The following is a 13,584-nucleotide window of genomic DNA, read 5'->3' on the forward strand; positions in this document are numbered from 1 at the left end:
TATTGCATCTTTTCGCTGATCTTATTTTCTTAGTCTCCATTCTTTATGCTGCTGTATTTAAATTCTTCCCAGGTTTTTGACAAGGGAAAAAAAACCCACAACATGCAAATTATGGCCACAGCGCTGGCTTTCTAGAACAGTGTTTCTCAACCATTGCGCTTTCAGAGCCAAATCAGTGCGCTGCGCAAAAATCACCGCTGCCTGACGCTCAGTTCCAGATCAGCACCTGGACACTGCTGTCAGCACCTCCCAGGAGCAAGGGACACCAGCGGTGGCTCTTAAAACATGTCGGAGCCCTTTTCTGAGAACAGGTGCGATCCTGCATGCTCCCTCTTCCTATCTCTACCATGGGCTCTAGAAGGTGGTAATTAATGGGCCGCATGCAGGGCACAAGAATAGTTGGGCTCTGCTTTGTGCAGCACACAGCACCTCCTCATCTTCTCCTTTTGAGTCCTTCCAGTCTCTACCTTTCCAGCAGGCTGCCTGAGACAGGGAGAGGGCACACTGAGCATGGTGTCATTGTCAGGGCACACTGAGCATGGTGTCATTGTCAGGGTTTGGGAGCAGAGTGGAAGAAATCTGGCAGCCATATGCAGCAGTCAAGGTGACCCCGCCGGCTGCCTGTGCCCTTCTGCTGTGTTTATAGGAGGGAGATGGTCCATTGTGATGGGGTCATGCATGTCCCTGCCCCCCTTTTGTTTTAAACTTTGAATGCTTCCTTCCGTTGGCCATATTCACACTGCCTTCTCTGTGGAGGTTGGTGTGCCACACATTTGTTAATGTAGGTGTGCCCTGGGCTTTAAAAAGGTTAAGAAAGAGTTCTACAACTCCTCTCCCCCTAATTGTTCTTCTCAGCCATTCATGCTATATTCACGATTGACCCTTATCAATGTGGCGCCAGCATGAGATGCCACTGAAGAGCGGCACAGCAGCGCCTTATTTGCTAACATTCATAGCAGTAGGAAGGACTAGACAGAAAAAAAACAAAAAAAACCCCCTCAATCTTAAGGTGCTATTAGCCTTCAGAAGCGGAAATGAAAATGGAGACTATTACATTTCCTCAACCATTAAAAAAACCCAAAAAACAAAAAATCAAATCATAAAAACAAAAGCTTCTGTACTTTTATTTTCAACCTTGAACAATACTAAGTCTTTCCTTTCTCTGTTGTATGCCAGCAAGCACATTTCTAAAGCAGCAGTGTATAAAGAGACTCCTGGTCCAGTTCTCTGCACCTGGACTCGATCCCCTCTTCAGCAGGGACTGGGGATAATGCAGAGGCAGCGTTCACAGCCTGGGGAGGGGGAGGGGGAGGATAGGATGGTGGCCCAATCATTGTGCAAGGACGACACCCACTGGCTGGACTTAGGACCCATAAGTGCAGGGGTTCTGGAATGGGCCCTGGGTCACGATCTTTAGCCGAGGACAGTCACGGTGATGACTGCTTTAGGTGAGATGGAAAGGAATGGAATATAAAAGAGAAAATCTTCCCAGGGAGATATGAATGAAAGACGCCCAAGTCTGACTGAGCAGGAAGCACACAGGAAGAAGGGGAAAAAACAAAAAAATTGCCAGGCTCACTCCCAAAAGAAAAACAGGCTACAAATCCCCATAAAGTGACTTGTGTGACCCATGTACAACTGTAGGGAAACTTGTAGCTCAGCGAGTCTGCTTCTGACCGCAAGAGCAGCAAGGAGTGTTGCGATCTGCACCGATGCCACTGGTGCACTCGAGCGTATGCTTTTTTCTGATGCAGAGTGCGCGGAGCATTACAAGGACCGGCGCCTCTTTTTGACGCACTTTGGCTGTCTAAGCAACTCTGCGAATTCAGCCTGTTCTTCTGACAGAGGAACTATTTTGTAAGAGCTACTGCTCAACTGCCTTTCTGGGGAGGAATTCAAGACTGTGCTTTGGTAGGACGGACAAGACTATGGCTTTTTCTAACCTTTCGCATTTCCTCCATTTTTGTAGGCACTTGCCTTCTGTGTAGGCGGGAACATCTGTCCACAATTAGTCTGGTCGTGGTCTGGACTCGGGCAAAATGTAACAAAGCTCATGTCCGTCTGTACTGGACATTTTTCTGATACAAACCCTCACTTTTAGCAGCGATCCATTAATTTGCTCACTGCAGAGGTCACACTGCCCTGTGGAGTTCCTAGCCACTTCCTTACTTTCACTTTTGTGAATAAGCACCCCAACTGCCCGTCTCCAGCTCGCTGAAAGTACTCCCGATTCTAAAGAAGCATTGAAAGGTTAGCCAGCAGAGCTGCCAGAATTTGTACAACTTCCTTATAAAACCTTGGATTTGGTCCCATTGCTTTTTTTTTCTTTAGTTAGCTCCTCATGAACACACTTTTCTGAAAACTGATTTGAGATTTATTTCACTTTTGATCCTATTTTTGTATTTGTTTTCCAAGGTTCTTCTCCTGGCTCTTCCACCATGAACACCAAACAGAAATATTTAATCAATTTTTTCTTGTCGCCCCCTGCATATTCCTTCTCTTCACCTCTGAGTCTCTCAGTGCCACAGCTGCACCCCCCCCCCCCCCCCCCCCATCATTAACATACCCGAGAAAAAGTCTGGTCCACCTGTTTTACCATTTTTACTAATTTTTTTTCTCTCTCATTTGCATCTTTGTCTTTCTGACTTTTCCAGGAGTGGCCTAGCGATGAGAGTAGTGGGCTGGGAACAGGGCAGCCAGGGTTCAAATCCCCACTGCTGCTCCTTGTGACCTTGAGCGAGTCACTTCAGTCTCCAGTGCCTCAGGTAAAAAAAAACAAAAAAAAGCTTAGACTGTGAGCCCTCTGGGGATAGGAAAATACCTCCAGTACCTGAATGTAATCTGCTTTGAAGGGCCTGAAAAAGCAGAATATAAATCAAATAAATAATAAACCGACCAACCCTATAGTTGCACTTTTGCTGCCTCCTGAAGAAGGAATGCCTGCAAGGAGGCAGCAAAAGTCTGGCTTGTAGCTACAGACAAGGAAACAGATTAAAAAGGAAACAGAGAAAGTGGAAGGAGGGAGGAAAGGCAACATGCTGCAAGAGATTCGTAAGGCCAAGATACCAAATCTGCTGACAAGAGCCCAAGATCTTTTCCTAAACTCTCATTCCCAGATAGACTCATGCTGCCAAGTTCACTGGGAGGAACCTAACTGTTCGGTGTAACTCAGGAATGCTTTCACAGATGGACGTGCTTTCTCTAGTTCTCGGGTTGTGCCGCGGGAATTTTAAAATACCAAGGCCAGAGGCTTCAGGGAAACAAAGAGCAGATCTGTTCCCGATGCCAGAGCCTCAAGTGAATGAAAGCCACCGGCACTCTGAGCGCTGCTAACAGCGAAGCTGCCAGGATGCCCCTCACCCAGATATCCGCTGCTTATGAGCACGATTCAGCCATTATAAAAAGGAACATGACTTACCAGCAAGGATTGGGAGTGCAATAGCTTACTGAAGTCTTTCGCAGAAGGGGGAAATTCATAGCTATTCAAACACAGAAATGCAGCAAACTGCCAGTATCCGATCAATCCCAGAAACTCCTCTCCCCGCTCCCAAAAGTATGTAAAACTGTGCCGTTGAGACTTCCTGATAAAATGTTTCCAGTAACTTGAGCCAGAAGAAAGCTCACTCAAAGAAGCTGCAGCACCAAAATCATTAGCTGGTACAAAGGAACAATTTTTTTTAAAGACATTTTATGGTACATGAAAGCAGCAAGACGACTGGGGAATATTCTACTTTTATTATCTAAACCCTGAGCTAGAACCAGTCATGGATTTTCCAATGCAGACATCTTGAGCTTAGCATCAGAATAATTCAACTCATCATCAGGTTCAATGACCTGAAGCACTCAGAGTTAACAATTAGATTTATTCACTGCAATTTCAGAGACTTTGTTTTGTTTTAAAACACAGAACCTTCGAAGCTGATAAAGGGGTTTTGGCCTTCACAATTTAGTACTGCAGTAGTGGCAAGACAAAGGGAGGTTCTGGACAAGGAAGAACACTTTGGGGGAAGGATTTGGTGGAAGGAGGCAGATGACTGAAAGAAGTGGGAACATTAGTGGCAGCTCCAACAGTAAAATCTCTAACATACTACCTGCTCCTTCAGATCACAAATATGGTACTCTTTCAGTAGCTCTAGGCCATCAAGGATCTCCCCAGAATTCTAACCAAATTGTACTACCAAGTAACCCTAAAGACCATTTAACCTCCTTTGACACAGTTTCATCTCTTGAAATTGAAGGTATAATTAAAAAAAAATGAACCCAGCTGCTCACCCAGTTGACGATATTCTCAACAAAACTATTAAAAACAGTCACCAATATAGTCTCCAAACCTATTGCCGATTTAATAACCTATCCATTACTGAAGCGAATGTCCCACACATTTTAAAATCCGCAATAGTGAAACCAATCACAAAAAAACCACAAGCCAACTCATATGGACTTTCAAACTTAAGACCAATTTCTAATTTACCTTGTATTTCAAAAATTCTTGAGAAAGTAATTAACAATCAACTAACAGATTATCTTGAAAAGCACAGTACCCTGTATCTGGCACAACATGGATTTAGAAAATATTTTAGTACTGAGACCCTTTTAACTTCACTACAAGATATTATCCTCAGAGGAGCTGATAACAGCCAAACTTACTTCCTAATCATGCTAGATATTTCAGCAGCCTTTGATACAGTTAACCATAAAATCCTCCTTGATAGACTAAACAAAATAGGCAAAGACTCCGCACTGAAATGGTTTAACTCTTACTTAAAAGATAGAACCTTCAAAGTAAAATTTCTTGATAACGAATCACATTCAAATCGATCTCCACTATGAAGTACCTCAGGGATCCTCTCTATCATCAACCCTTTTTAATATTTATATGCTTCCATTATGCAGAATTCTATCAGGCATTGGTCTAACACATTTTGTCTATGCTGACGACATTCAGATTTTAATACCGATCCAAAAATCTATCGACCAAACTTTTAAGCTCTGGTGTATATATACCAATCCGCCATTGAAAAGGTATTAATCCAAATGAATCTTTCCCTAAATACTAATAAAACTGAAATTCTATACATCTCACCTAAACTAAGCAAGACAAAGAAAGAGCTTGAAATTCAAGAAGCAGCTAAAAATTACCCTATCTCCCTAGAAGTACGAGATCTAGGCATCCTCAGATTGCAAATTCTCAATGAAATCATGCGTTAAAAAAATCATAAAGTGATGGTTATTTTAAATTAAATATCCTCAAAAGATTAAAACCCCTACTATTCCCAAAAGATTTCAGAACTGTCTTACAGGCACTTATCTTGTCAAGATTAGACTACTGCATTCCCTATTTTTAGGCCTACCCGCAAATATTACAAGACCATTGCAACTTCTGCAGAACTGAGCAGCTAGACGTTTGACAGGAACTAGAAGATCCGAACATATCACCCCAATATTGAAAGAACATCACTGGCTACCGGTCAAATACAGGGCCCAGCATAAAATCTTGTCCCTAATTCATAAAACCCTCTACAATGAAAAAATTGAATGGCTACCTTCATTACTTCATTTCCACATCCCTTCAAGAATTACTAGATCAACCGGAACAGGGATGTTGCCAATTCCTTCCCCTAAAATTGTGCATCTAAATAATGTAAGAGAAGGAACTCTATTGCTGGACCCCAACTATGGAACTCTATTCCACAGGAATTATGATTAGAAGCAAACATCAAATTATTTAAAAAGGGCATTAAAACTTGGCTTTTTAAACAAGCCTTCCAAGAACTGTTAACATAATGATTTCAAACTACTGATTTTATACCAAGGTAATGTATATATATTTTTTTTTTATCATCTCTACTCTTACTATACTGCCTCTCTAATTGTTTGAATTTTAAGATTATTTATCCTACTATTTTAGTTTACGGTTTTATTTATTTACATTATGAAACTATGTATCTACTTCCTTTCTTCTTTTGGAAATGCAAATATTTTTAAATGAATATTTGCTAACTATTGTAAACCGATTTGATATGCTCGCATGAAAAGTCTGTATATACAAATTATTAAATAAAAATAAAAAATAAAATCAAGTCCAGGAGAGTAAAGTATGTTCCCAGGCCAGTCTTCTTGTCGTGCTTTATCCTAGGCCATCCAATTTTCTTCCAGAATCATAGCAGCCAAGCTCTCTCACAAACATGTTCAAGTTAGCCTTCCTCGTGAAGGAAGAGCAAGATCATCCCTCTACCTTTCACTCACAAGTATCTGAATACAACGTCATGATGTCAGTCTGGGATGGAGGCAAAAAGGCCCAGAGAAAAATCTAGGAAGAGGTGGATCGACACTATTTACCAAGATACAGAGACCCATGGCACACCAGAATTATACCTGACCAAAGGATGGCTAGGACTGTAGACCCCATATAAGAGGGAAATTAATATAGGAGAAAATTCCATGATGTGATGGGGCACTGTATAATCAATATACAAAATATGTCAAACATTGTTTTCCAACAAGTTTCAGCAAATATCAATACATCTGTTGGTTCCTGATTACTGCTTTAATGATTGCTCAAATAAAAGATATTTCTGGTAGTCTACAACTCAAGTTTTACAATTCCATTCTGTATACACATTTCTAAACATTTTTGAAATCTCATTTGAAACAAGAAACTTATGGATACTCTCCCTCTGTTTTAGCCAACTTTCTGAAGGAAGGTTTATAAAGGTAGGTGTGTATAGGTGTATGTGAAAGATGTCAGTTTGTCTCTTAACTAGAGTCAAACACAGAAGAATGTATAGTTTTGCCCAACACACCCCAAATGGGGAGGTGTTACTCCAGGAATGCATTCTATAAAACTCATGAGCTCGTTTTAGCTCTGGGTTCTCTCTCTTACATCCTATCCTAGGAATGTGCTGAGGGTCAAGGGAGGAGCATTCAGGTGCCCCTTGAGGTCCAAAAGAATCTTGAGAAGGAGAAAAACAAGTGGCAGATGAGCAACTGGCTCCATGCTCCCTGGATTCACTTGCTGTGAAGTTTCATAGCTGGCATCAAAAGGGAAAACTCCCAGAGGGTGGAACCGGTTTTGAGTTGTTGCCTTACACAGAGGTAGAGAAACAGGAGCTTATTGGCCTTTCTTCAGAAGCAGCATTTCTGCATGAAGTGTGCAGGTATCAACACCAAGAAACTGCCAGCAAGTATTTTTGCTAGGAACCAGCTGGTGAAGAAATCCCTTGCCCCGTGCAGATTTACAACGACTGTGCTCTGGAAGTGTGCTTCTCTCTCATTTTTTTGTATGGTTTGCACCGGATCCAGTTGTACCAGTGCTAAAAACAAACATTTCTTTCTTATAAGCTTTACCATCAAGGGCATAATACAACAAAAAAATATACAGAATTCAAGTCAACAAACCTACAACCCTTAAAATAATAAACCCATCAGTTAATCCAGTAAAGAATTTATTTTCGGAACATCACCAAACCAATGTGTTGTGTGAATTTTCCAATACTGGGACTTTGTTTTTCAAGATCCTTGGGTCTTATGAGGTTATTTGACAATCTCCCCCCCCCCCCCGAAAAGGACCCTGCAAACATTGGTTGCAGTTTAGCCCCTGAACTCTTAAGTGAGCACTGGCATCAGACTATAGATGGTGGGCATATGTGTATGTTTTAATAATTAAGAACATAAGATTTGCCTTACTGGGTCAAAGTTAAGGTCCATCAAGCCCAGGATCCTGTTTCCGCCAGTGGCCAATCCAGGTCACATGTACCTGGCAGGATCCCAAGGAGGAGATTCATTCCATGCTGCTTATCCCAGAGATAAGAAATGGGATTTCCCCAACTCCACCTTAGTAGTTTATGGCTTTTCTTTCAGAATTTCTTCCAAACCTTTTTAAAATCCAGTTACACTAACAGCTTTTACTACATTCAATGGCAATGAGTTCCAGGGCTTAATTATTGAATAAAAAAATATTTTCTATTTAAAATGTACTTTTTGAAAGGAAAACTTACTTATTTTTGCTTACCCATTCCACTCATATTTGATAGACCTCTATCCTATCTCCCCCCTCAGCCATCTCTTCTCCAATGTGAAGAATCCTAACCTCTTTATCCTTTCCTCATAGGGGAATCATTCCGTCCCCTCTATCATTTTGGTCACCCTTCTCTGTAACTTTTCTAATTCTGCTATATCTTTTCTCAGATGCAATGATCAGAACTGCACACAATACACAAGGTGCAGTCGCACCATGGAGTGATACAGAGGCATTATGATATTCTCTATTTTATCCTCCATTCCTTTAATTCTTTGCATTCTATTTCCTTTCTTGACCACCACCTCATCCAGAGCAGCGGATTTCAACATGTGCATGATGACACCTAAATCCTTTTCCTGGCTGGTAACGCCTAACGTGGAACTTTGCATTGTGCAGCTATAATTTATTTATTTATTTATTTATTTCCAGGCTTTTTTATACCGAAGTATAGCGGGATGCCTTTGCTCTTCCCTACGTGTATCACTTTGCACTTGTCCACACTGAATTTCATTTGCCATTTACGTGCCCAGTCTCCCAGGTTTGCAAGGTCCTCTTGCAATTTCTCACAATCCTCTTTGATTTAACTCTGAATAATTTTGAATCATTGGCAAATTTGGTCACTTCACTCACTGTTCCCATTTCCTGGACATTTTTATATATGTTAAAAAGCAGTGGTCCCAGTACAGATCCCTGATCACTACTATTCACCTTTGTCCATTAAGAAAACTGACCATTTAGCCCTACTCTTTTTTCTATCCTTTAACCAGTTCTCGGATCCACAATAAACACTGCCTCCTATCCCATTACTTAATTTTCTCAGAACTTTCTCATGAAGTACTTTGTCAAATGCTTTCTGAAAAATCCAGATACACTATCAACTGGCTCACTTTTAGCAGCATGTTTATTCACACCATTAAAAATGGTAGTAGATTGGTGAGGTAAGACTTCCTTTGGCTAAATCCATGTTGGCTTTGTCCCATTAAACTATGCCTATCTGTATATTCAGTAATTTTGTTCTTTATAATTGTTTCTACCATTTTGCCTGGCACGGATGTCAGGCTCAGTCTATAGTTTCCTGGATCACCCCTGGAACTCTAAAAACCGGTGTTATGATTTTAATGATGGGTTACAAATTACTAAGTCTGCAATTTTATTTTTTGCAGTTTTCAGCACTCTGGGATGTATACATCTGGTCCAGGTGATTTGCTGTTTATTAAAATTGTCAATTTGCCCTATTACGTCTCAGTGAATCTGTAAGATTTGTATCAATTCCTCTGAATCACCACCTTTAAATATTTTTGTAATGGGTATCTCCCTTATATCTTCCTTAGTAAACACTGAAGAATTCAGTCTCTCTGTTATGGCCTTATCCTCCCTTAGTTTTGTGTTTAGTGTCCTATCCTATCATTTTTGTTCTTATAGTGTCCTATTCAAACCAGAGTACATCATGGGGCCCAAGAAGATCCTGACCGGATTTTTTTTTCAGGGGCCTGGGAATTCATCTACATGTATGTGTGCCCCAGAAAGTAGGCTCCATTAGTTCTGTATGAAGTTATTCTTCCTCTTTTTTTTTTTTTTTTTAAAGAACACTTTCTTTCTCCCTGTTATATCCATACTTTTACATCTCTTTCCCCAACACGGGTGTGCCTTCAGACTTGATCATGTGTGCCACAGAAGTCACCACTGCCGGATGCTCAGATCCAAACCAGCACCTCTCCACACAGCAAGAGTCGCCCGCAATGGCTGTTAAACATGTATGGGCCCCTTTCTGAGAACACGTGTAATCATGCATGCCTCTTCCTCTTAGCTCTAACATGAGCCCTGGAGTGTGGTCGTTAATGGGCGACCTGTAGGGCAAAGATAGCTGGGCCCCGCTTTATGTGGCACACACTGTACACCCAGCACCTCCTCATGTTCCCATTGCTAAGCTTCTTCAGAGTCCTTCCAGCTTCTGTTCTATCCCCAGGCTGCGTTCACGGAGCACTGGATGCGACTTAACTCAGTTTTGAGGGCAGCAGCGGAGAAGAAGCACAACACTGACGTCTCCCTTCTCCTGCACTTGCATACAGAAGGAACTAGTCCATTTATTTTATTATTATTATTTAAAGGTTCTTTTACACCACCCATAATCAGAGCTCCGTGCTAGGCGGTTTACAGCGTGATGAGTTCATGCGTGTCTGTGCCCCCACCTCTTAGGGCCTTTCGTGCTTCTCTAACTCTTATTCACCACATGACTCCTCTCCATGTCCGTACTGCCTGCTCAGTGGAGGTTGGTGTGCTATTTAGCATTTTTCTTCATGTAGGTGAGCCTTGGGCTTGAAAAGATTAGGAAACACTGCTTTACATCTACTCCTGTGATGCCTGTATAGGGTTTCTAAGCAGCGATAAAAACGAAGAAGAGGATCGGTATATAAAAGGACTTTTATTAAATCTTGCCCGACTCTGGCCGAGTTTCGCTCTTCAAGGAGCTGCCTCAGGGGCTACTGTGTGAAAGGACTTTAAGTGGAATGATCCCAGTCAGTGAGAAAACAGATAATGCGTACGGTATATTCTTGTCAAGCAAGTTTCTAAGCAGCATCACAATTTAGAGAGAACATTTGAACAGAGTAGCTAAGTCAGAAGTACTTTTTAAAGAAGTTTAAAAATGTGAATTAGAACAGAAAAGTGGGGGGGGGGGGGGGCGGGGATATACTGAGAATTTTGTTTCAATTGCCAAATGAATTGTTTTTTTTTGTTTAATTTCATCAATGCTTCCCACTTTAAATAGGCCCTGCCCTTTATTGAAGGCTTGAAGGGTAAATACTTAACAGATTTAACTCCTGCCCCTCCTTCCCTCACACAGTCCAGAAAATCATCAAGCCAAACACCCACCAAAACTGTGGCAAAATTAAACACACACTGGCATTTACTTACTGTTCAGAGCAGTCTATAAGGCTTGAAGCCCATTGAAAGAGAACGAAAAACACATTTTCCTGCAGAAGCTTTCTGGCTGAACATAAGCAGAGATCCACCCAAACCAGACCATCAAAACATCAGCATCACTAATACAATCCTGCTCACTTGACTCGACCACCAAAATCCAACCACAGTGGCCTACCAAACTGAAAAAACAGAGCCAGGGTGGAAAGAACGAACGCTACAACCTCAGACACGTACCTGTCGTCTTTATTAATCTGATCGCCAAATCCCACTGTGTCGACGATGGTCAGCTTCAGACGGACATTGCTTTCCTGAAGCTCGTAACTTCTTGCTTTCAACTTGACCCCTGGCTCATTGTGGGATGCTGGATCGCTCTCAAACTTTGTGTTGAATATGGTGTCCATTAAGGTTGATTTACCGATGCCTGTTTCACCTGCGCAAGCCAAAACAAAAAGGTCTTAGTACAGTTTTGTGCTTTGGGGCACGAATAGATAAAGGTAACAGTCTCTCCACACCTGCAACATCAGATATCGAAAAACTAAACGTTTTGTAATATGATGGGTGGAAGGGGGGCAAAAAAAAAAAAAAAAAAAAAAAAAAGTACACACAATTGAACAAGTGTCTGGCCCCAAAGAAAATATCAATTTCTTTTTAAGGCACAATAGAACAGCCTCTTCTCCTCATTCCTCCACAGCAGCCCCAAGGTTTCTGCTTGAAGAAAAAAAAAAAAAAGTACTATCCATTAAGTTGCGAATTTTATTGTAACTGCAAAATCATCTCTGCGTGTTGCCTATTGTTGAGGGCTGGATAAACCCTTAGAGCCAGCAACTCGAGGAGAAAAATCTTTTATTAATAGCAAATAAGATATTAAAATATATCTTAGGGGGGAGGGGGAGAATAACAGGTTTACCATGCAAAGATACTGAACAGTTCTCTCAAAGATTCACCAATACCATGAATTTTATAAAGGTCACACCTCTAACCTCTACACAGTTGGCAAAATACTTCTATGACTGGCTATAATAAGAAACCAATTCTTTTAAATGGCTATATGTACATTTGTTAGCATTCAGTTTGCAAAACGCTATCAGTGCAAAAGAGGAGCTTACAGCTAGGCTGGAATGTCAGCTTTCACCTTGCTAAACTTTAAACACAGCACAGCAATTTTCCAGTTTTTCTAGCACCTTCCTATGCAGCATCTGTCTGTCTAGCAAATATTATGCACAATACTAAGCAGAAATGGTGTAGGACACTTCTGAGTTAATTATAAAGTTAATTATGGCCAAAAACTTAGGAGACCAAGAATAAGGACTTGTGTTTAGCATGCTGTAAAGTGTCTTCAACATAGGCATGATCTCAAGAGGGCCCCTAGCACCCAGTTCACTTTCTTAAGTTTAGATCTAAAAATAATTGTCAGTGCTTGGTTAAGTACATCCTGAAAATCTCTCTTTAAAGTCATAAATGGTATCTCTCATATTGGTTTCCAAGTACTCTGAAAGTAGAGACATTAAATTCCTGAAGAGATTTAACAATTCTCAATAATAGAAATTTTAGAGTTAGTTGAGGGTAATTGCTCTTGCAACTCAGAAGATTTTTGGTAACAGTTTGAGGAAAAATGATCTATCATAGTGTTGAGCAATTTGAGAAACTTCCCAAAACCGGCAACCACATCCCAGATTGCTTCTAATGTCACCACCTCAGGACGCAAGGGAATATCAAAGGGTTCGCTATTCATGGCAGCCTGAACTTCCTGGGGCAGACCCACGCGGGATCTCTCTCCACTACCTCCAAGGCCAATGAACCAGCCACAGAAGGGGCAAAAGGAGCGCTGGGGGAGGGGGGGCATGTAGGTCTGAACTCAAGGAAGCCTTGCCTGCAGGATTGTGTTGCTCTCCCTCACCGCAAATCACATCATATTCCTCGGGTCCATGCAAAGCTGCAATGGGAGTAGTATATGTGGTGATAACCTGCTGCCCTGAATAGGAGGAAGGGTCTGGAGGGTAGACCCTCACCTTTTCTTTCTGTTTTGGATGTATTTGAATGAGGAAACAGGTAATAAAAGAATGGAATTAGAGCTGCAGAGCACTGAGATGTCAACTAGGACGCCATCTTGCCCCTCCCACCCTTTATTTTTTTGGATTTTAGCAAGGCTGTTGACACGATTCCACACAGAAGACTTAAATAAATTGTATACCCTTGGTATGGATACTAGAGCGACTGACTGCATTAGAAACTGCCTGTGTGGGAGGATAGTGGTAATGGAGTTTTCTTTGAGGAGAGGGGTATTACTAGAGGTGTGCCTCAGGGATCATTCCTTTGGCTGGTTCTTTCAACAGTTTTGTGAGCAACATACAGAAGGAAGCTAAAATCTGTAACAGGTTGCACAGCCAGGATGCCGTAGAAAGCATGAGGAGGAATCTAGTGAATCTCGAGGAATGGTCTAAGATTTAATGCTAAAAAAATGCAGAGTAATGCATTTATTTATTTATTTATTTATTTATTAGTTTTTATATACCGGGGTTCCTGTATAAAATACATATCACCTCGGTTTACAAGGAAATAAAACTAACGCCTCGCAGGGCGATTTACATTGAAACGAGAAAAAAATGATGCAAAAAACCAAGGGAAAGGTATAGTTATTGAAG

At 41.3% G+C, this 13,584-nt stretch overlaps 1 protein-coding gene across 7 annotated transcripts in view; it reads right to left on the bottom strand.

Moving 5' to 3' along the window:
* The window catches only part of SEPTIN11 (septin 11), a 202,435-nt gene that overhangs the window by 76,327 nt on the left and 112,524 nt on the right, over positions 1-13,584 (bottom strand). For all 7 annotated transcript variants that reach the window (XR_003856416.1, XM_029599794.1, XM_029599779.1 and 4 more), the window contains exon 3: positions 11,177-11,372. Coding sequence is in view for 6 of the 7 variants with exons in the window: in XM_029599794.1 (XP_029455654.1) it covers positions 11,177-11,372 (196 nt within the window). In the remaining variant the exon portion in view is untranslated. The remainder of the gene's footprint in view (positions 1-11,176; positions 11,373-13,584) is intronic.

Source organism: Rhinatrema bivittatum, chromosome 1, assembly GCF_901001135.1.
Source record: "Rhinatrema bivittatum chromosome 1, aRhiBiv1.1, whole genome shotgun sequence".
NCBI classification, from domain to species: Eukaryota; Metazoa; Chordata; class Amphibia; order Gymnophiona; family Rhinatrematidae; genus Rhinatrema; species Rhinatrema bivittatum.